Genomic DNA, 23,953 nt, shown 5'->3' on the forward strand with positions numbered 1-23,953 from the left:
GCTCTACACAGACACCAAAGGAGGAGGAGAGACGAGGGGTGGGCTAGTATGGCTTCACCAGACCCAACAGAGACTTCGTTGTTTTAAGACAGTAGAGCCAATGTGATGGAAAAATAAATCTGCCGAAGCACTGATAAGACAGACAACCCCTCGTGCGCAGATAAAACACCGAAAAACAATAAGTAGACTAAACACATTTGTGCGCCTGTGTGCCATACAGTAGCTTACTCTACAATAGGCTACCTACATGCACATAACAAAGCTGTGCCAATTAATTATCTGTGTATGGAAGGTAACCAATACCATAACCAATAGTTTTGGCCATTTTCCACTTTCATGTTTTTGTTATTCCTGGTGGGTTTTTTATTTTTATTTTGCGAAAATCTTGAAGGGGCAGTCAAAATGTGAAGGAACATCATGTGGACTGTGGGCACATGATCCAGCCTTTTTTTTCCCTTACAGTGGTGTGAGAAATAATAACAGTGTGTTCACAAATGTGAGTAAAACTCACAGTAATTCGTAATGTCCATGCACTGCACATTGCATAACCCATTAAAACATGACAAAAATGTATCTGCATCTAATTACTTTTAAGAAAATGTAGAATACACATTGGTTTTTTTTGTTTTTTTTTTTGCTTTGACAGCATTAAAAAAAAAAAAAAAAGTTCAACAAGAGCAATGAGAGATGACAACTTGGGGCCCTGGCCAACACTAGGTGTGTGACTGTGTGTGTGTGTGTGTGTGTGTGTGTGTGTGTGTGTGTGTGTGTGTGTGGCACCCCCTGCAGACAACACATACACAGTGCGGGCAGACAAACGGGCAAGCAGGCAGACAAACACAGTCGGCCTTGCAGAAAGAGCATGATTTACGTACGTCACTCCATTAGTTTTCTATTGAATGAAGTGCAATTGTATTAAAAAAAACACAATGCACTGCACTGCATTTTTTTAGAATGTATCTATTTATTAGAAAAAAAAGAATTTACACGGTTGAATGTACACAACTGTCCACTTCCAGTTCTGTGTGGTTACTGTTTATGCTGCTCCATCCGTAACGATGATGGTGTTCATGCATCATTATCAGACGGTGTATTTGTCCTCTCCCTGCCTCTGGGCTTTGTGGTAGTGCTGGAAGCTGCCGTACAGCTCGCTGAAGACCTCTCGCAGACCCGGGGGCAGGGTGGTCTTCAGGAACTTGATGTCGCTCTCCGTGCACATGTCCAGGATGCTGTAGATGCCCTCGGTCAGGTGACTCTTGATCTCTGGCATTAGGGTCCCCTGTGGAGAGAACACCGTGGAAGAGCAAGCTGAGTGAGCGGAGTGCTTATTTTGGGTCCGAGTCAAAGCTCATTTTCTGAGCCGCTCGTGACACACTAGCCTACTTCGTTCGCACTTGCTTTCCCTGCTTTCTCCTCTCACCCCGTCGCACACAAAACCTGAGCTGAACTGAACTGAAGCCAAAACCTGAATGTTGTGTTCTGCCAGGTTTAAAGTGTGTAACTGGCAGCACATTTCAGATCCAAGGAACAGGCCACTAAATGAAACCATGGCGCGATGACTTGGTGGAGTATTTGAAAAGGTGCCTTTGTCTTCATGACTTAGCAAACTTCACACTGGTATTTGCAAGTTGGAGACTATTTTGTACTCAACTGAGGGCAGAGAGAAATAAAGTGAGTGAGGATGGAAGAATGGAAGGATGAAGAGAAAAAGGAGCGGTGTCGTGGCTTAAAGGAAGTTGAGACTGAAAGTGCTGAGTCATTAAGCCTGGCATGAACTTTTCTTGCTCGCCAGCCACTGTGGCTAGCGATTTTCCAGAGAGTCATTATTCAATCAGCCATTTCACTTGCCAGAAATCTGTTACCAGCAAAATGGCATTTCCTCGACCATCACTTTCAATTAAAAATGCCAGCGTCATGCATGACGACACTGGAACAAGTGGTCAGTGCCATTTATTAGCTTCCTAAATGAAGTCATGCAAACAGCTCCAGCATTATAATGCAATAGGAGTATTCTGTCTATTGACTTAAAACTGGAATTACAAGTGAGGGAACACTAGAGGGAAACAAACAAATTCAAAAGACAACCCCTTCACTTGTAGTACATGGTATTATTACGATACTATAACTATTCAAATCCTGCTAACTTCCATTTTTCACAAACTTTTATATTTCTCTGATCTTGACCATCTTGTTGTCTGCCCGTATTAGATAGATGTAGCAAATTGTGAAACACCAGCGATACACCTCCACATGGTGTCATTTGCTACTTTGCTACTTAGCAACAGAAGGCAAGTTTTGATGAAAACATTTGAAGTTTTCCAAAACAACTGAGGAGTAAAAGTTTACCTTTTGCAGCTGGGTGACGTATTGGGCCACCATGAAGGACGAGAGGATGGTGAAGCCCTCTGCGGTGGCCGCGATATGGGAGTACATCCTCTCCACCAGCTGGGCACATTTCAAAAGCTCCCTGCCGTCCCTCTCCAAGAAAACTGCAAGAAAAGAAAAAAAAGACAGACAGAAGTCAGACTCAACTCAGAGGCTTACTTACCGTCATCAGCAGTGTGGTTCTTCAATAGCGTGATAGCGAGTGTGGACATTTACTTAGTACTGTAGTTATGTTCTTTATCTGAGAAAATGCAAATTCGCATATCAGCACCATTAACTCCTAAACAACATATTTCCAGGACACAGTGGCACAGTGGCACAAGGGGCTATTCCTAAAAATTCATAAATAGAAAATCCCATGAACAGACTCTGACCCGAGGTCATTTCCCGACCCTTCCCCTCTCTCAATCCCACTCATTTCCTGTCATCAACTTCAACTGTCGTATCTCAGTAAAATATAAAAATTTTGTCTACCGGTAACTACAAAATGTTGCATAGTGTGCCTTTAACTCAACTTGATGTATCCATGACATCAGCTAGGATTATAAATGCTAAGGTCTAGATAAGAGTGAAAAAACATCAGGTTTAATTGCAACATTTTCCAGAACAGAGGTATCTATGCTGACACACATGAATGTTTGCTCCTGTTTTGCAGATGAAGGCAAAAATGTTTTACTTTTTACATTACATTACATTTAGCTGACGCTTTTATCTACAGCAACTTGGTTATTTACAGGGTATTGGTTACTGTCCCTGGAGCAATGCGGGGTAAGGTGCCTTGCTCTCTAGGGCACTTCAGCCAGGGGAGGGAGAGGTAAGGGTGGGATTCGAACCTGCAACCCTCTGATCTTGAGACCACCTCCCTGAACTTTAGGCCACAGCTACCCACAGCTTACCTTTATCCACGTCGGCTCTCTGCTTGCCCTCCACCATGATGGATGCAACCAGTCGGTAGAAACTGTTCAGAAAGGCTGGAGCGCTTCTCAGCATTACCTGCAGGCACATTGGATGGCGGAAGATGACCGCAAACATGGTTTAATCAATAACATTGTCATATGTCTATTAGTGCAACCCTTAGTGCAGAGGTTTTGTTATATTGTCTTTATTTTTGTCAACAAAATGGTAAAGACCAAGCCTTAATCGGTCACTTAAGACTCTATGCATTGTCATGGCAATGACGGTATAATACAGTTGAGTGTTTTCAGCAAATAAAGAGTGAATAGTGAGAAGAGTGAATAGGCCCATCAGCGGGCCCATCTGCAGTAAGAGTCTACAGCATATTTATTACCTTGGCACCAGAGGGAGCGGTGCCCTTTTGTAACTGGATCCCGTTTCTCGAAATCATTGTTGCTAACCTGTTAGCAACTTACTAGGTTTCCAACGGGAAATTGCAGTGCAACCAAGTCGGTTGCTTACTTGGTTAGGGGTGCGTTTCTCGACAACATTGTTGCTAACTTAGCAACGAGAAACGCACCCCTGGTCTGTTTATTTGTTGTTTGTATGTAGCCGTAGAGTAGATGTATAAATAATTGATTGGTGCTCTGGCATCCCTGAGCCTCATCTGGGGCTGGGTCTTTGTCTCTGAGGAGCAGTTGTCGTTATTGACGAAGCAAAGGTGTCAAATTTCAAGACTTTCCAACATGGCAACCATCTCAAAAAGGCAAAACGTGGAGGAGCCCTGGAAAGCCTGACAATAAAGCGAAATGTATAGTCTGGGGTCTTACCATAGGCAGGGGATAGGGTTCACATGCAACTGTCCAGCATGCATGGATGAATGGATAAATAAATAATTCATAATTTTTGACTGCGACAATACTGCTACTGATAACAACAGCATAAATAAATTAAAGTAAACAGGCTTCATGTCTCGGGTCTCCTATTTTCCTCTGGTGACCCCGACAATACACAACAAATTACGAACAGTCTTCATGCCTATGGTGCAGATCGTGGTTTACTAACTAGCATCGATCTGCACCTCCAGTGTTTTACTTAGCTTTCACAATACTGACCTGTAGGGCTGCAATGATATTGTATCGAACCGAGACATCATCATATGCAGAGTTGCGATACTGTATCGTGATGCAAGAAGGCAGTATCGTGAAATGCACTTTAAAAGTTCTGATACCCTGAAGTCCAGAAAACAACCACATGATATGATGTGATAGTGCTTCCAAGCTTCAAATCAATAATATCATTATTATTCTGAAACTGTGATTCCGGCCCGGGTCTCTTGCCGACCCCTCCACGTCTCTCTCTCCCCACTCGCTTCCTGTCACAGTCTTCATCGTCCTGTCAAATAAAGGCAAAAAGCCTCCAAATATATATTATAAAAATAAGAAAAACTGTCTTCCACAGTTTCCCTGAGGAGACTCCATGATGGGCAAGGCATCAGCGAGCAAGAGAGACAGGAGGAGTGGTATGGTCGGTGTACATCGTCAGGATGTTTTTAGACCGGAGCTGATGAGCCCACACTTGGGCATATAAAAATGCTTCTTCTTTTTTTGCTGTGAGCCATTAGGGTAGCATGGTAATGGTTTCCATGCGCTTGGCCCAACATTGTACTGTGGCACACCAACCTCTACCTTCTCATCGTTACGGGGGTGGCCAATTATTTTGGCTTAAGGGCCACAATGAGTTTAGAATGTTTAGTGAAAGGCCCGGTGTCACAGACACTTGCCTGTCTCTATAATAAGAAACAAAACATGCTGACGCACTGTATAGAAAGCTGTTGTTGACCATTTCTTTCCGACACACCAAAATTAAATGTATTAGATGATACAGTACCCTACTGTTTGGAATTGGTTAATCTAATGCCTGCCAGACGCCCGTCTTGTGCTTTTTAAGAATGTTGGGGGAGAGTATTGCTTTGTATTTTAAAAAGTTGCCCTTCTTGTTTTGTGGTTCAGCGGGTTAGATAAAATTGCTCAGCGGGGCCGCATGCGAGTTTGCCCACCTCTACCAGAGATTGTAAGAGTATCATTATATTATCCATTCTCTCTGCCTTTGCCTTCTAATCACTTCACTCCACAACATGGCCACAGCCGCCTGGCATTCGCCTCTCCTCACTCACACCTCCTGCCCCTCATCTACACATCTGCCTCCACTTAACGTATTCCTACGCCACACTGAGAGAATGCCTTGCGGAATAGCTCATAACGCCAAGTTGTCAAAGAGCACAGTGGTATGAGTATGAGTAATCTCCGTTGTGACTTGTGGACCGGGAAACGGACGAGCAACGGGTGGCCGTGATGAGACTAACGTGCGTGCGCTTGGTCCTGGTCCAAATCACGCTGGCAGCAAACATCACTAAATAGTAAAAACAAAGGTTGAGCTTAAACAAGACTTAACAAAGTAGGTAGGGGGTTGTGGCCACAGACGAAAGCGAACGTCACACACACTAACTTATCTAATTGGCTATTGCATAATGGATGTTTAATAGAGATCAGGTTTGCCAACTGCTGAAAAAGGATTTCTTGTTTTACAAGGTGGTGTGTGAACTATTTGGTCTCCCGGACTCGAGCTCAGGTATGCCAACAGAGAAAATAAGTAAATTTGTGAGTTTGTAAGCTTGTTGCAGAGATAGTTGATGTGGATTACATTGTATTACACTGCAACTTTTTAACAGATTACATGGTTTTGCATTGCAATTTCTTAATTCAGATTACCAATCGTTGTCATCAGCATGCCTGGGAGCATCATACGGCAGATGGGCCTATCGACGCTGAAGACACTCAGCTACATCGTAATAACATTAATATATACGACTATATGATTATCGAGAGTCTTAAGTGACAGATGAAGTAACACATCACTTGGTCATTACAATCTGTGACAATAAAGCTATAATAGAGTCTCAACAGCAGTGGTTCTCAACCTTCAACCTTAACAAACGTTCCCCTTGATCTCAGCATAAGCCTCCCAATGCCCCATGATCACATCATAAGCCTGCCAACACCCCACTTAGCATAAAAAAAATAGACTAATGCCCCCCCATCAGTTACCTCCTTCTCAATGCCCCCCAAGGGCTCCCTAATGACCCCTGAGGGCTGTAGACCCCCCCCGTTGAGAAACACTATTCTACACAAAATGGGGTTTTAAGATAGAACTCAGAACTCACCTGGGAATGGCACTGGATGATGGCGAAGAGCACCTCGTGGATGGCCTCGAAGGCCGCATGGTAGCTCTGTATGGGCAGGTGATCCAGAGGAATGAACTGCGTGGCCTCCAGGCCAAGGATGACGTGATGTGGGTTGGACAGCAGCCCCTCCCCCTGGCGAAGCAGGACCGACAGAGCCTGCAGAACTGGTATGGCCACGCAAGTGATCAGTGAAGCGTCCTTTCCACAATCCCTCACAATGGACTAAAAAAACAAGCAAAAATAACAATTACAAATTGTGTCAAATAATTTGTTGTCAAGGTAGTCCAAAGGGGAAATGGTCTCCTTAATGGTGGCTGTTGTTTTTGTAGTGGTGCATAGTTTTCAAACATATGAACAACTTACGTGTTTCTCGACAGTGTCGTTCCTAGCCAGTTCACAACTTAATGTGATTTCCTATTGGTAACCAACTAAGTTGCTAACTCTTGAGAAACAGGGTCCAGGTGAACCGGAATGTGACTCATGTGGGTGTCATTTCATCACGTCAAGTCATTCCACTTCTGACACCATTTAAAGTCAGCTTTAAACCAGGTCTACCAACACAAAGCCTGCACTTTGACTGCGACATTGAAGAGCCATGCTCATTGGCTTGCAGTCAGACAGTGCAGTAGCCATAACTCTGGAGGTGTTGTATGTATCCACCATAGAGATATAAAACCTACAGCGTGTGACCTTGCCGTGGCCAAACGGTAAGGCACTCGTCTACCATGCGGCTGACCCGGGTTTGATTCCCGGCCCGGGTCCTTTGCCGGCCCTTACCTGTCTCTCTCTCTCCCCACTCGTTTCCTGTCACCACTTTCACTGTCCTATCATAAATAAAGTAAAAAAAGACCCCAAAAAAACCCTAAAAAAATAAAATAAAAAATAAAAACCTACAGCGTGTGGGTATGGGGTCTCTTCTTGGTTTGTAGGGAAGTGAAACTGAGCAGACACGTTCATATTTCATGGAGATATGCAGACGGCGATTCATCTGAACAGTCTGTTCCTCTTCGTGACTCACCAAGGCACAGATGTGATATTAGGCGGCAGGATGACAATGAGCATGGAGGAAATGTGTGGCATCATGTTTGTAAGGGGAGTTGGGCCAGGACAACAATCTAAAGGCCTTGTTTACATGCATGTAGTTGCAAGAAAAAATTATATATTTATATTTTTACGTGGATAAAATCAACACAATTCAGTGTGGAACATGGAATCACTCACCATGGTATTAGCTGTTCACCAGGCAAATAATGTCATTGTTTTAAAAAAAATCTAGATTTTAATATCTAAATATCTAATATATAGATAGGAACTAAAACTCTTGTTTACTGTAAACGAAAGGCCCAAACGAACAGATTAAAAAAATATCTACAAAAATATCAGTATTCTATGCAATCTAGATCTAAATGTGAACGTTATTGAGAAAAAGTAATCAAAGTTCTCACCACCAGAGTTGATATAATCTGAGGGGCTGTGAGCCAGAACATCTTGGAACAGGATTCAGGAAGCTCACAGGTGGACACAAGCCTGGCGATGGTCACTCCAGACGACAGCTCCTGTGACAAACATACAATATTTTTTGTTAGAGTTCACCTACCTTTTAAGGACCGTACACACACATCTCTGCTATTTACTAGCTTCTCCCTTGCTCACCTACTCGCCTCTCTTTCATGTTTCATGGAACGTTCGCTGAAAGTTCCCGCGGCTTTAACTGCCAATGAACAGGCGAGAAGTACCGAACTCTGCCTTCCAATTGGTTACTCGCTTACTCGCCTCGCTCGAAGATAAAATATTTTCAACTCGGGATCCGCCCACATCGCATACATCGATACTCGCCTACTCGCCTGCTAGTCTCGCTGGAACACATTGACACTCTATTGAGTTCATTCGCTGAGCGAGTAACTAACAGCGACGTGTGTGTACGGTCCTTTTATTTATGGTACCATAAAAAAGTACTGTGTCTGAGAGAAAAGAACATTCAACTTGTAAATGATCCAAGACAACCTATTGAAGACTGCAGAAGTACTGCATGGGATACAAACCATTATGGTGTGGCTCGGTGAAGACCAATGTCAGATCTCAGACTGTGAAGGACTCAAAGCTTTACTGTCTGTCTGTCTGTCCGTCTGTCTGTGCCACCATCACAGAAGTGACAGACAAATTGCGCTAGCCCCACTCTAACTCGATGACACCTCAATATCACAAAAAAGTGCAAATATTCACTTTTTAAATTGCAGAGATTTTCAAAAAGAGAACAGTGGAACATCTGAAGGACACATCAATCTTCCTGTTGTGTGTGGTATTGATTTTTGGCTACCGTGCATGATTTGTAACATTTTGATATGCCTCTGGTAACACAGACATTCTTCTCATTCAAAACTGGTGTCTTGTTTGGGTGACCTATTTACTGACAACTCTTTTGGGATTTTGGGATTTCTTTGATGGGAAACAGCGCCTCCCTGTGACAAATCATAAAATTCAGTGCACCTTCGAAAAGGATTTTGCAGTACATAAGTAGTACATACAGTAGACATACAAGTAGTACATTTTGCAGTACATAAGGAGGCAGTATGCACTGTAAATTACATCTCATTACTTTCCACTGTATTGACTGAGGGTATTAGCCCAGGGATGTCAAACACAGGCCCGGGGGCCAAATTTGGCCCATGGAGCCAATTTATTTGGCCCGCGAGATCATTTCAAATAGGTATTACAGTTGTCCCACTATTAATATGTAGCATAACAATACTTGAACATGAAATTTCTATGTGTCACAGGAATATGAGCCCAGGGCCCAGGACTGAAAAAGCCCACAAATAGGTACAGTGAGGAGAATAAGTATTTGATCCCTTGCTGATTTTGTTGGTTTGCCCACTAATAAAGACATGATCAGTCTTAAATATTAATGATAATATGTATTCTAATATGGAGAGACAGAATATCAAAAAGAAAGTCCAGTAATTAACTCTAAAGAATATATAATAATTGATTTATATTTAATTGAGGGAAATAAGTATTTGATCCCCTGCCAACCATTAAGAGTTCTGATCCCGCAGATCAAATGGCACTTCCAATCAACTTGTTATCTGAATTGAACACACCTGTTAATAGTAGCCTGCACAAAAGACACATTGAATCTGCAGAATCAGTCCATAGAATCGGTCAATCAATCAAACTAAACTCGCCAACAAGGGACAGACCAAAAAGCTTTCAAAGGATGTCAGGGACAAGATTTTAGAACTCAACAAGGCTGAAATGGGCTCCTGGATATTAAAGAGCAAATTGTTGGTGAATTTCTTCCCAATTTTAGGACATACAAAATGATCATCAATCATCAATCTTAGGCCTGTATCTGGTTCCATACAAGATTTGACCTTGTGGGAATTTAATAACCAGAAAAAAGGAGATAAAGCACCTTAAAACTGTATGGGAGGAGCTAGGAAATGATCTCAAGGCAGCTGGGACCTCAATCACTAAGAAAACTATTGGAAACACTTGATACCACAGCGGATTAAAATCCTGCAGTGCATGTATGGTACACCGGCTTCAGAAGGAACCTGTTCAGGCTCACCTGAGGTTTGCCAATGAACGTCAAACTGGATTAGGATATGATTGGGAGGTGCTGGAATCAGATGACACCAAAATCAAACTGTTTGGCATTAACACAACTCAATGTGTTTGGAGGAAGAGAAATGCTGCCTATGATCCCAAGAACAACACCTTCTCCAACATCATAAATGAAAGTGGTAACATTATGTTTTGAGGTTGTTTGTCTGGCCAAGACACAGGACAACTTCACATCGTCAAGAAACGGATGGAGGGAGACATGTAAACGTACAATGCTGCATGCCAACCTCTTTCCCACCACCACTAGACTGAAGGTGGGTCATGGATTGGCCTCCCAAAATGATAATAATCCATAATATACAGCCCAAGAAACGAAGGAGTAGCTCAAGCAGAAGCACATTAAGGTCATGAAGTGGCCTAGACAGTTTCCAAACATTAACCCTATAATAATCCTGTGAAGGGAACAGAAGCTCCCATTTGGCAAGCTACAGTCATACAACTTAAGTGATTTAGAGATAATCTGCAAAGAAAAATGGACAAAAGTCCTTTCTAATATATCCACAAACATTGTCATTAACTGAAAGAAACATCTGACCTCTGTATGAGAAAACAATGGCTTTGCCACCAAGTATTTTGTTTTCTTTGACTAGAGGGGTCAAATACTTATTTTCCTCAATGGAATACAAATCAATTAAAATATATTCTTCAAAGTTATTTTCTGGATTTTCTTTTTGATATTCTGTCTCTCTATATTAGAATACATTTTATCATTAATATTATAGAATGATCATATCTTTATTAGTGGGCAAACCAACAAAATCAGCAAGGGATCAAATACTTATTCTCCTCACTGTATATTTGATCTATAATGGGATTCTGTTAGTGGAATTTGAATATGAGTGCTAAGTGAGTGTATGCACTTTTAAAAAAATTAAACATTGAATTTGGCCCTCGACTTCGCTACAGATTTCGATTTTGGCCCTCGGTCAATTTGAGTTTGACACCCCTGGTATAGCCCATCTGGTCCATAGGATGTGAATGACATCTTGAGCTTTTAAAACCGTGAAAAACTACATAACAATATGATGTATAATTGGAACTCATGGAAAGGTTAAACATCAAAATTAGCCTTATCTCAATATGTTTAACCTTTAACATGTTTGCATGGTGTAAATAAATAAAATGCAATACAATGAATAGCTTTCTATCCAACCCTACATCCCTCTCTCTTCCCATCCATCCATCCATACATCTATAACAAAGTGAAATGTCTGCCTATTAAAATGTTTCTGGCAGACTTACCCTGTGCCTTCCTTGTGTGATGTAGGCCCCATCCAGACACTCCCTCAGCAGCAGTAGGAGGGTATGGAACTGCTCTGGCGTGCTCTCGGACACCAGCTGACCAATAAGGTGGCTCACTGGGTTCAGCAGCTCCTGAAGCTCTGCCTGAGATAGCCAATCAGCTAAGAGGGGAAGACAGTCAGAGCAAATGAAACAGTGTGAACGATAGGTATGAACACAGTTAGAACAAAATTTGATCCAGAAATTCATAGTCACTCATTCTATTGCACTCATACTATTGCACCTTGAACGGGTGAGGCATAAATGCAATTTCTTCGTGTGCAGTGAGCACTGTGTGCTGTGAAATGCTGTGTGTCACAATGACAAGGGAGATTCCCAGGTGGACTTCCACTACTGCAGGAAAACTAGGCAACATATTTGCCTATAACTCCTAGTGTTTAGCAATACACAGTAGTATTCCTGTGCTGTTTTCCCTCAAAATATTCTTCACCTTCTTGGAATCTTTTTGCAATCCACTTTGTGTGAAACATGTCTAGAGTACATGTTTGCAGAAATGAAAATCAACCAAACCCATGCAAAAACTGTTACAATGTTTATATTTTGTTTGGTAATACAAGTGTATTTTTCATAGCAGTTAATTGATGTTGATGGGTACTGAAAGATAGAAGCTTAATAACTTCGAAACTAAATGTAACCTCTGAGATGAGCCCCATCGGTGACAACCCCAACCCAGACATGCAAGACATGACATGACAGCATGTCTAAGTAGACCTGGATTAATCTTTAAGATAGTGACGACAGGGTTGAAAGCAGTGAGAGTCTGTCTACTAATGCCTATGCTGTCCCACGCTCTGTGAATAAATCATATAAATGGAAGACCCGGTGCATGACACAGATCGAGTTAAAAGTTTCATATTTAGCAGCTTGTTTTTGGTTATCATATTACCATTACCATTTCTGTGAAAACTAACAGCCAGGAACTAGAAACTGAAATCATTGTAGGGCTGTCCCTAACGATTATTTTTCTCCCGATTATTCTATCAACTATTTTTTTCGAATAGTCGCGATTATTATTTAATTTTTTTGGAAGGCAAAAACTGTGATATGCCACTTAATTTTGACCTGAAAAATAATAGACAAATAAAGCAGAGTGCACCTAGGGCCTATTAGGACAATGATTTCTAAAAAAAAGGGGACATTTTATAAATTAGTCACAGACTAATAAATACAGGCCTAATATATCTATTTGTTTCAGTTCAAATCACTTATTCACTTAGCGTAAATGCAAAACAATGAGTATAGTATGACATTGGCGCATGGAGAAACTATAGGCCTAGGCCTACATTTCAGCCACTTATATTTTGACAAACAAGGCTACATAAGATTTTACCCATGACATGTGTATATATACAGTGCCCTCCATAATTATTGGCACCCCTGGTTGAGATGTGTTAAAAGCCTTAAAATAAATTCAGTGTTTATTGCAGAAGAATACTGTCACACTGAAAAATTTAGGAAAATGTAGCCTTCAACTCAAATGAATTGTAGGAAAATAAAAAAATCCCTGACTAAAAAATAATTCTTTTTCATTAAATCACCTGTTCCACAATTATTGGCACCCTTAACAATTCCCAGGAAATAAATATAATTGAAGCATTTCTGTCATTTTCTACAGTAGTTTACAAAGTTTACCCAGAGTATGTAGAACATTTAATTAGTAATTTCATCACTTCCTGTTTTCCCTGGGGTATAAATAAATGACGTGACAACCCAGGCCATTTCTCTTATCCACTCTTAAAACATGGGAAAGACAAAGGAACACAGCATACAAGTAAGGCAGATGTGCGTCGACCTTCACAGTCAGGCAGAAGGCTACAAGAAGATTGCCACTCAACTGCAGCTGCCCATATCCACTGTGAGAGGAATAATTACGAAGTTCAAAACAACTGGAACAGTGGTAAACAAGCCTGGACGAGGACCCAAGTTTATTTTGCCACCACGCACAGTGAGGAGGATGGTAAGAGAAATCAAAAGATCTCCAAAGGTCACTGTTACAGAATTACAACAAATGGTAGCATCCTGGGGTCACAAAGTGTCCAAATCAACCATCAGGCGCTGTCTACACGCCAACAAGCTGTTTGGGAGGCATGCACGGAGAAAACCTTTCCTCACCCACAATCATAAACGCAAACGTCTGGAGTTCGCCAAGCCGNATTGGGGCTTCATCTGGGACCGTGTGCTTTGGTCAGATGAGACCAAGATTGAGCTTTTTGGCAACAAACACTCTAAGTGGGTCTGGCGTGCCACGAAAGATGCGCATGCTGAAAAGCACCTCATACCCACTGTGAAGTATGGGGGTGGGTCAGTGATGCTGTGGGGCTGTTTCGCTTCCAAAGGCCCTGGGAACCTTGTTAGGGTGCATGGCATCATGAATGCTTTGAAATACCAGAACATTTTAAATCAAAATCTGTTGCCCTCTGCCCGAAAGCTGAAGATGGGTCGTCACTGGGTCTTTCAGCAGGACAATGACCCTAAACATATGGCCAAATCTACACAGAAATGGTTCACCAGACACAAAATCAAGCTCCTCCCATGGCCATCTCAGTCCCCAGACCTCAACCCCATTGAGAACCTGTGGGGTGAGCTGAAGAGGAGAGTACAGAGGAGAGGACCCAGGTCTCTGGATGATTTAGAGAGATTCTGCAAAGAGGAATGGCTGAAGATCCCTCTTTCTGTCTTTTCCCATCTTGTGAAACATTATAGGAGAAGATTATGTGCTGTTTTGTTGGCAAAAGGGGGTTGTACAAAATATTAACAACAGGGGTGCTAATAATTGTGATACACATTATTTGATGTCAAATAATTATTTCTTTATGTGGGATTTTTTCCCCACTGAATAAATGCACTTGTATTGAAGGTTGGATTTTTCCTCTTTTTTTCCATTAAGGTCCCATATTATTTAGAAAAAAATAATAATAATTGGAAGCTAAAAAACACATCTCAACCAGGGGTGCCAATAATAATGGAGGGCACTGTAATAGTAGTACATTGTCATTTATATTTTAAAAATACAGTACAGTGAATCATTTATGTTTACAACACAGTTTCATTCGTCCCTCATGCAGGGGTCTATGGAATGAAAAAAATAATAAAACAAAATAGGAGCAGAGATAAGAATTTAAGAGCACTGTGAAATGTTAACGCATAGACAAAAAGGATCTAAGAGGGTAGGCTATGCTTTTTCCCCCACAGGCTTACACATTCTACATGAGGGGTGCTGGTCACAGGGCCAGTTTTTCAAAAGTCCTCCCATTAAAAGGGCTGAACAACATATTACACATGTATGTCTATATTCGCATTCATTATTTCTATATGCAGCCCGATGTCTCCTCTGCTGTGTCAATGAAGGCCTGCCACCTAACTCATTAAAACTGTTTTTTATATCGCTCCCAAACCCAAGTTAACTACTACAACTTGACTAGACTTGTGATCCCTGTCTTTCAAGCATTTGTGGTGCATTTACTCCAGGAGGAAAATGCTAAGGAAATCGTAATTCAAATTGTTTTTAACAAAAACGGATATCGTTTAAAAAAAAAAAATAAAAAAAGTAAAAAAAAGTAAAAAGTAAAGTAAAAAAAGTAAAAAAAAAAAAAAAAAAAAAAAAAAAAATAATTTTTTTTTTTTTTTTTTTTTAGCGCAAATCACGCAATCGACGGTATGTTGAACACGCCGACTTATTTACGCAATCGACGTAATCGATTACGTCGAATAGTCGGGACAGCCCTAAATCCTTGTGAAAACCTTTGTATTATTATGAATACTGGGTCCCTTTTTCTCTTTACTGTTTATGTGTCCATGTCTACCCATATTTATATTTACTGTATGTGCTTTGCTGTTGTGTATCTTGTCCATGTACATTATTTGATGTGCCACAACAAATTTGTATCAACTGTGTTGACATGGCAATAAACTTCTTGAACTTGATAGTTATGTACATGAATGGTGCATTTACCTGACAGTAATTTGTGAACGTTGTGCGAAACGTCCACAAACAGCTCTCCAAGGCCTAGGTCCTTGACCTGCACCATCGCCGTGTGGTACACCAACAGGAAGTGTAGAGCCGAGCGCAGCAGCTCCATGGAGCACGGCGCGGAGAACAGCTCCCTCAGGATCTGCTGCCCGCAGCTCTGGTACAGCTCCCCGTGCCTCAGCTGCGGAGTGTGGATCCCCTCGGCCATCTTCTGACCCTCCTCCTCCTCCACCTCCTGCTGCTGCTAGTACAGTATAATTCATTGATACGGTATGATAACGGTAGGTTTTTATTCAATATCTTTACAGTAGATAGTCACAAGTATTTATTGGTTTCCTTCACATTTTACGTTAATTAAACATTATTCATTAATCATTAATTAATCCTGAGGGAAATGACGGTGTCCAGTAGCCAGGGCTCCGAACCGGTTCAAGGAACGAAAACGAAAACCGAAAACGAACGAAATTTTATGGAATTTTACAAGGAACGGAAACGAAAACGAAAACGAAAACGAAAACGAAATGGTCTTCAAGTGTTCCGGAACAAAAACGTTATTCTGAAATCCACAAACCGGTTAATAACGTTTTTTTTTTCGTTCTCTATATTTCATACAAGTGCACGATTTTGTTTGAGGAGTAACCATGGCGACGAGCAGTCTTTTAGTTCGGCTACTGACGTGTATGAGGGGAAACATGCATACAGCAACAGCATTTTGCTTCACCTGAGCTCTTGCCGCCGATTGATAAAATATTGAGGAGCATTGGCCAATCAGAGTGCGACTGTGCATTGTATGGAGAAACTTCCTGGGTAAATTTTAGACGGATGTGCTTCTCCTCAGAGATTTTGATAGGAAACTAGAACTAAACTGTCTCTGTTCTCCTGGCTTTCTCATAGTGATTGGAAGTTGGCTCTAATAAACCCGCCCTAAAGTTGTTGACCACCAATATCAAATAAGTTTTTGTAAGAGAAATGACACTTTACCCGCGCTGTTCTTCAGTCTCATTCACGGACAGTAGGCCTACAGAGTTCTATATTGACACCATGGAGAGCAAAAGAGAACATGTCTTGAGATCGGTGTTGGGATTCCTACAGGGACAGAGTATTTGGACCATACAGTCTATGATTTGCAAAGGAATTGGATGGATAGGCGATTTGATGAACCTAATTCGCAGAGTGCTCTCGAGAGGCAACTGGTGGGTAAGTCATGTTTAGCTTACTACTTGTAATGGCACCGCCGAGTGCCTCGATGTTCAATGCGGTTATGGCAAATTATGTTGTCGTAAAGTTACTGAGGTGCTTTTGTTGTGCGCAGCGTATCCCACTGTCGGTTGTAGAGAAGAGAGGTGAGAGCTGGTGTTTTATGTGCTGTAATCAAGGACGTCTTATTTATCTGTTGTTGTGGTCAATGCGGGATAAAGTCATTCGTGGCAGATGGACTGACGCTAGCTGACGTTAGCTGGCCCGCTCAATGTTTCGATGGTTTCCTCAGTATTGCGCAATATTTCCTGGCTGTCATCACGGATAACAGGTCGCGTGTGACAACAAGCAGGGATAGAGAAAGACAGCGCATTTGTTGTTGTTTAAGTTATTATTCTCTTCTGTCGTGCAGAGGGCTGGGCTGATGGGATGGACTACGTGGAAACTCTTACTATTTTGTGACGCTTGTCTGTTAGGCTACAAAAGGTCTCCGGTTTTGTGGTGATGGACTTGCACTGGAATGGTTGGTAGCCGATATCTGAGAGCATATGCAACCTGTCCCTTCTCTAGAACTATAGTGACCCCTTGCATCGTGCACATCTCAAAACAGTTTGGGATTTTTTGTGGAGCAAACTGTGTCCCTTTTACTTACACGTTTCACTTGCTGCAAACCTCATCATGGCCTATTAAATAGAGCTAGGCAAGAACTGAAATCCATGCCTATCGACACCTCTTATTATGCTGACGTCACCTGCGCTATTCCAGAGATTTTTTTAGGAACTCTCTCTGGCTATTTTTTTAAACTCTCTCTGGCTATTCTGTATTGTGCCTCCCTAATCAACATTTCCACCCACCGCTACTGGGCTGGCATAGGCTACTTTTGATAAGAATTATAGGCATCCGGTTAAATCTGCCAGGATGGATAGCCCATCTGAGTGTTTTTGGGTGTGTTATTATTTTTGAGAATAGCTGTGTAAATCAAGGGGAAATAATGAGTACGTCTATTCTAAGATAAAGTCCACGAAAATAGACTTAATATGGCCGTTAAACACTGCAGGAATGTTAAGAACGAACATTATTTTTCGTTCCGAACCGGTTCAGGAACGATATTTTTGTGGGGGAACGATTGCAAGAACGAAAACGTTAACCTGAAATTTGCCTGAACAGTTCGGAACGGAACGTTTGAAAAATAATTTCGTTTTCAAGCCCTGCCAGTAGCATACATACAGTACATGCCGGTACATCAATACAGAATACACAAGACATTACACTTATAATTTCACATATATTAATAACCAGAGTTGTAAATAGTAGAAGTAGAAGTACTCTTACAACAGATGTAATAACAACACTCGTGGTATGATATTACAAAGTTCAAACCATGTAATCATACCACTAGTGTTGTAACAACATTGTAAGAGTACTTCTACTTTATACAACTCTGATATGAACCATATAGCACACACACACATACCTGCTTGGCAGCCTGCTGGGAGATCCAGGCCAGCTCGCTCTGCAGCATCCCAGTGACGACGTTGACGGAGAAGGCCTGCGCCCCCTCGTCCTCCACCTGCCTGCTCGTCAGGCTCATCTTGACGGCCGGCCCCGTCACCGAGAGGATCTTCTCCAGCAGCTGCACCAGCGTCTCGTCCAGCTGAACGTTTGAACGTTGATTTATTTAAATAAGGACAGCATAATATTAATATCAAAATGCAAATGCAAAATATACAAAATTATAGCCATAAGGCTAATTTCCATCTTTTGTCCCTTAAACAGGTTTGATGTTCCCTTAAAAATAAATAAATACAAGTATTGTACATTTATATTATAAAAATCCACAAGTGTGAGATATTGCACACATTTTAAAACAAATAATATGAAAATAAAGTTAAAAAGAACAACTAACATGTAAAGAGTTATTTTGACATTGCTGATTATCCAGTGGCCATGATTTTAAAAGTTAACCAAATTAATTTAATGTTGGCGATTCTCTAATTGTGCACCTGCGTGTTCCTGCCCAGGCTGGAGGTCATGACATCGGCCGCCGTGCTGAGAGACGCCAGCAGCAGCTGGAGTTGGAGGGCGGGAGGAGAGCTGGCCGAGCACGCAGAAGAGGTGGCCGTCACAGTCACCGTCACAGTCGCAGCACTTGTCACCTAGGGGTGGGCGATATGGCACAAATGTCATATCACTATTTTTTTTTTCCTTCCATCAAAAAAGTAAAACAGCAAAAAACAAAAAAGTTTATATATAACAAAGCATTTTATATACTTGCCATTTGTAATTAACAATTAATACAAATGTAAAAACACAGATGATACTCTGATAAAGTACACAATTGTAAAACAATACTCAATTTTACGATTCGTCATATAGCCCACCCCTGGCCCTACCGTGGCCGAACGGTAGGGCACTCGTCTACTATGCGGCCGACCCGGGTTCGATTCCCGGCCCGGGTCCTTTGCCAGCCCTATCCCATCTCTCTCCCCCAACTCGCTTCCTGTCACCATCTTCACTATACTGGTCATAAATAAAGTCAAAAAGACCAAAAAATATCTTTAAAAAATAGCCCACCCCTATTGTTACCTCTTCGCTTTTGACCAGGAGGAACGTGGTAAACTGCTCCAGGTTGAGCCGCATGCTGCTCTTACGCTCGACGATCAGCTCCAGGAGGCGCTGGAGGAAACGGCACGCGGCCTGCAGGACGAGGTGCCAGTCAGCGCGGCTGAGGTTCGCAAACAGGCCCTTCTCGGCCCAGGAGAAGACAGAGGTCATGAAGCCCTCCAGAAGCTTACTGCCGCGAGCGATCTTCAGGGCGTACTGGGCGTTGCTGCCCGTCAGCAGAGACGTCAGGAGCCCGTAGGTGTCGGTAAGGAAGGCCGTCCTGACGGGAGCCTCAACGTCGCGGCAGGGCTGCGTGCACGTCGCCATCATGAACGTCGTCAGGAAGAGATCCGAGTAGTCTTTCAAGGACATGGCGTCCGCGTTTAGCGAACCGCCAACCTTCAGCAAGCGTAGGATGTCTGTGACCTGTTCCGCAGGCAGGTCTACCAGAGATCCCGACACGACCGTCGTCAAGATCTCCTGCACGGCCGATTCCATCTTCTTCACAGTGCTCGCGTCCACATCTCCGTCGCATGCTGCTTCGTCCGTCCCCGTTTCCATGTCACACACTTTACCGCTTGACTCGTCTCCGGGTTTCAACAGAGAAGGGCAGATGCTCCCTGCGCCTTGGGCGTTTAAGATCTGAGAGAGACGACGTATGATGCTCTGTAAAACGGCAGAGTAGAGACAAGGCAACTCGACGAGGAGTGCACTGTGCAACAGCTGGTTTGAAATGGCCGTGACAGTCAGCCCACTCTTGCTCTCCTTCTGCTCATCGTCGTTGCCCAGCACTGACGTCAAGAGCAGCTCCGATAGGTGGGTCACATCCTCTTCCGTGAGGAAGGGTGCAATCATGGGCAGGTTGGTGGCCACCACATACCAGTGAGCGACAGGGAAGCTATCAACGTCTATACTGCTAATCTGAAGATCCCACGTTTGACCGAGCAAGCTAGTAGACGAAGTGTGGCCCCTCCCCACTACAAACTTGGCTGCTTTGCGGAGAACTTCCATGCTGCCGACATCTGAGGATGATGAGGCGTTAATCAGAAGGATTTTCTTCATCTTCTGAAGGGCCAGGAGCTTCAGCAAAACCTGTCCCGTCGAGTTGAAGTTCACCAGGGCAGCAGGATCGCAATCCTTCGCCAGCGCTTCGGAGAGGAGCTGGCTGCCTTTGTCTTCGACCTCGCCCTCGGGCTCAGGCTCGTCTCCTGACAGGGAGTACTTGCTGCAATGCATCTGGAAAAGACTGTCCACCTCGACCCAGGTGTACGTGAGGAGGAGGCTGGACTCTCTGACGTCTTGACACCAAGCGCTGCTGCTGCTGCTGCATGACGGCGGAAGGGAGTTAACCCACACCAGCACGGGCTTTAGCACAGTAAACATCTCCAGCATAAACGTCTGCATCTGCCTGACGTTTGGCACGGGCGTGGCGTGATCCAGAGTCTTCAGGCTGAAGAGCACGGAATGCAAGAGCACGGAAAGCGAGAGCAGCTTGCGAGTGGCTTCCGCATTCTGCTCTTGAGCGTCTGGCAGCAAGTCGCTCTGTATTCTACGCAGGATGAGCTCACAGAGCGCTAAGCTCTGGCTGAACGGGGCTTCCTGTACGCAGATGGCGAGGGTATCACCCACGTGCTTGGACAGCAGCGGCTGCCTCGGTTTCTCGTCTGTGGCGGCCGCCGGACGGCAAACCACCACACCCAGCAGCTCCTCGAAGAGCCTGGGCAGCTGCCGCAGCTTGGCGTAGGTGGTGAGGGTGGAGGAGACCAGCGCGTCCCGTGCCTTTTGGACCCTGGGCTCTGTGTGGCCGTAATCCACCCACACGGACGCGATCAGCTGGTCCAGGTCGGGCTCCAGGATCATGTGGTTGAGTGCCAGGAGGGTTCTCAGGCAGCGGTGCCACGCGGGCGAGGCCGTCTGAGCGTGGGCAAACAGCAGCTGGGCCAGCTGGCGGTAAAACTTGAGCTGCACGTCTCCGTGCTGAATGCGGTCGGCGGCCACGTTGTAAACGTCCGCGTTCGCGCAGCCGCCGAGCAAGTTCTCCAGGGCGAGCAGAGCGAGGCTCCAGTTCTCCGCTTTGAATGAGTCGCCGGGCGTCACGTCTTCGGTAAAGTCCAGAGCGCGTGCAAACTTGGTCATGAGGTGAAAACAGAGCAGCTTGTTCTGGCCCCCTTTGCAGAAGGCGTCCAGCGCAAACCTGAAGAGCAGGGGGAGCGAGGCGGAGACCACCACGTACAACACCGCTGGCTCACAGCCACAGGACCCGGGGACGCACAGCTTCTCCACGATTGTGCCGACGGGGGAAGCGAAGACCTTTCCTCCGCGTCCCTTCCTGCCGCCTCCTGGAGCTGCCGCATCCTCACCGGGTAACGGCGACGTCAGCAGCTCGTCCTTGTACGACTGCAAGTTGTCCGGTGAAAACAGCGCCGCCTGCAGCGCGGCGTCCACTTTGCCGCGGATCTCCTTGGCGACGTGCTGCTGCTGCCTGTGCCGCAGCTGTCCGTCCTCCCTCTCCTCCGGCGCCGACGCCACTCCGGACGACAGCAGGTGCCTCAGCACCAGCAGCGGCTGCAGCAGGTGGGACGTGACCTGGGTGAAGACGCGGTTGGTGTTGGTCTGCTGCCTCTGGACGCTCAGGTACGTGGTCAGCGTGAGCAGCAGGGTCTCCAGCTCCCGGGTGGACAGGGCCTCCGCGCCGGGCTGCTGCTGCTGCTGCTGCTGGCTGAGGCGAGAGCAAGCTAGGCGGCTGAGTCTGGCCAAGAGCTCGGCCAGCAGCTCGTACTTGGCGGTGTAGGTGACGGAGAGCACCGGCGAGGACAGGATGCCGCTCAGAACGCTGAGGACGGTGGCCAGCGAGGGCGATGAATGCTGGCCGCCCGAGCAGTGATCAAGAATGCGGTCATTGATGACCTGTATGGATAAGAGGTGGGGGGTGGAGGAAGACAAAAAGATAGGTAAGGAAAACTGAAACGGCAAATGTCTGAACTTTGTGTTTATTCATCTTGGCTCCCAAGATGACCCACTTCAACAAAAATCTAGCGTCAGCATTAGTTGTGGCCAGGCCTGATTCAAGCATTCTAAATGTCTCTGGGTGCGTTCCAATATGCGACCTTGCGTCCTCCACTTGTGCTTGTGGCCTCACCCCGCCTCCTGGCCCCTCCTCCGTGGAGAAAACAATAAAGTTTCCCAGCTGTCAGCCTAGCCACAACAACTTTTGGGGGACTGTTTTTCATTCACCATCCCAATTGCAAATGAGAAAATGACTTTACAATTGAGCTTTTGCAAGATATTGAAATATAATATTGTTGTCAGTGAAGTCATATTACTCCCTGGTACGAGGCCACAAGCACAAGTGGAGGAAGCAAGATTGCATATTGGAATGCACCCTCTGTCTGTTCCCAATGCTGGCTGCTTGCTTATTCCCAACACACCCCCTCCCTAGCTCCACCTTATGCTGTGTATAGCATGGCCCATCATGGTTGTCATGTTGCCTGCTATGTTCATGTTAACTTTTCGATGAGCATTCCCAATGCTACTGCTGTCTCCTGACTGCCTGCTTTTTCATGGTGCTCACGTAATACCAAGGGAAACCTCAGGGGAACAGAGCCATACTGCCAACTTTAATTCATAACTAACTCAATAAAGTAATTGTATTCAAAATGTCATGTCTTGTGTTTCTTGACTTTAACGGCCCTGACAGAACTAAAATTAGGCTTGCAAGGCTGTAGTGTGTGCTGCTCCTGGTAAACATCACAGTTTTAGAGTTCCTGCGACCGGCCGCACAAACAACTCAATGTCAGACTTGATTAACTTAACAAGAAAAGTATGGGTATTTAGAAGAAGAGCCTTTTAGAAAAAGAAAATGAAAATGTAAGTCAGTAAGCCTGGCATGATGGCAAGGTCAAAGTCAAAAGTGTGTGTGTGTGTGGGGGGGGGGTGTTCGTCGCTGAACTGAACTGACAATGGAAGTTCATTAGTCCTTCATTGGGCCTTAGTTCATTAGTGACTTTCTAAAAAAAACTGTGGTAGCTAAGTTGTCAATCATCCATCTCATTGGTATAAATATTTCCTAGTTATATTATGAATAAGAAATTGTTTTCTAAGATTTTCTATATGACTACATGACGTTTTATTTTTTTACAATTTGATCCTCGTCTTACCCCACCTCCTGAGGAGCAAACAGGGTCATGATTGTCAAATTCCCTCTTAACCCATCTATTTTAGTGACTTAACATGAAAAACACAGAATGGAACAGAAGTGTAAGTGTGAGGCTGGGAATTATGCTGTAAAACTATACGACTTGAGTAAGTGCAGTCATAAAAAGTTGCTGAGTCACTGTGTGTGCATCGTTCAAGGTTATTCACCATCCATGCCCCATACCTGAGCCGTTGTTATTCTCAAGCTGATAGTTTTTCCCAGACTCAGGACACTCTGAAGCTTTTTGCTGTGGATGACATCATCAAAGTAGACCCACAAGCCTTCCGCCACCTCCTGAGACAAATCAATCTTCTTGCTGTGGAAGAGGGTGAGAGCATGGCTGGTCCAGTCGAATAAAACCTGTGGGGAGAGGAAGAGGAGGAGCAAGAGGAGGAGGACATTATATTACGAACCAGCGACAGGACAAGCAAAACACCTGGAAACTGATACTGAGCATGTAATAACAAACACAGTGGTCTGTCTGGAATGGAAACTAAACACCATTGCCATTAAAGACATGAAATATGTATAACAC

The 23,953-nt window shown here is 44.0% G+C and overlaps 1 protein-coding gene across 1 annotated transcript in view; it reads right to left on the bottom strand.

Annotated features, from left to right (window-relative positions):
* Positions 1–802: 802 nt before the first annotated feature.
* Positions 803–23,953, bottom strand: part of urb2 (URB2 ribosome biogenesis homolog) — a 25,574-nt gene continuing 2,423 nt past the window's right edge. Inside the window, exons 3-13 of the mRNA XM_063192140.1 lie at positions 23,602–23,778; positions 19,206–22,130; positions 18,623–18,775; positions 18,094–18,273; positions 15,405–15,663; positions 11,393–11,553; positions 7,969–8,079; positions 6,503–6,745; positions 3,282–3,378; positions 2,347–2,489; positions 803–1,279 (exon numbers count right to left, since the gene is read on the bottom strand). Coding sequence (XP_063048210.1) covers positions 1,082–1,279; positions 2,347–2,489; positions 3,282–3,378; positions 6,503–6,745; positions 7,969–8,079; positions 11,393–11,553; positions 15,405–15,663; positions 18,094–18,273; positions 18,623–18,775; positions 19,206–22,130; positions 23,602–23,778 — 4,647 coding nt within the window. The 3' untranslated portion in view covers positions 803–1,081. The remainder of the gene's footprint in view (positions 1,280–2,346; positions 2,490–3,281; positions 3,379–6,502; positions 6,746–7,968; positions 8,080–11,392; positions 11,554–15,404; positions 15,664–18,093; positions 18,274–18,622; positions 18,776–19,205; positions 22,131–23,601; positions 23,779–23,953) is intronic.

Source organism: Engraulis encrasicolus, chromosome 24, assembly GCF_034702125.1.
Source record: "Engraulis encrasicolus isolate BLACKSEA-1 chromosome 24, IST_EnEncr_1.0, whole genome shotgun sequence".
Lineage (NCBI taxonomy): Eukaryota > Metazoa > Chordata > Actinopteri > Clupeiformes > Engraulidae > Engraulis > Engraulis encrasicolus.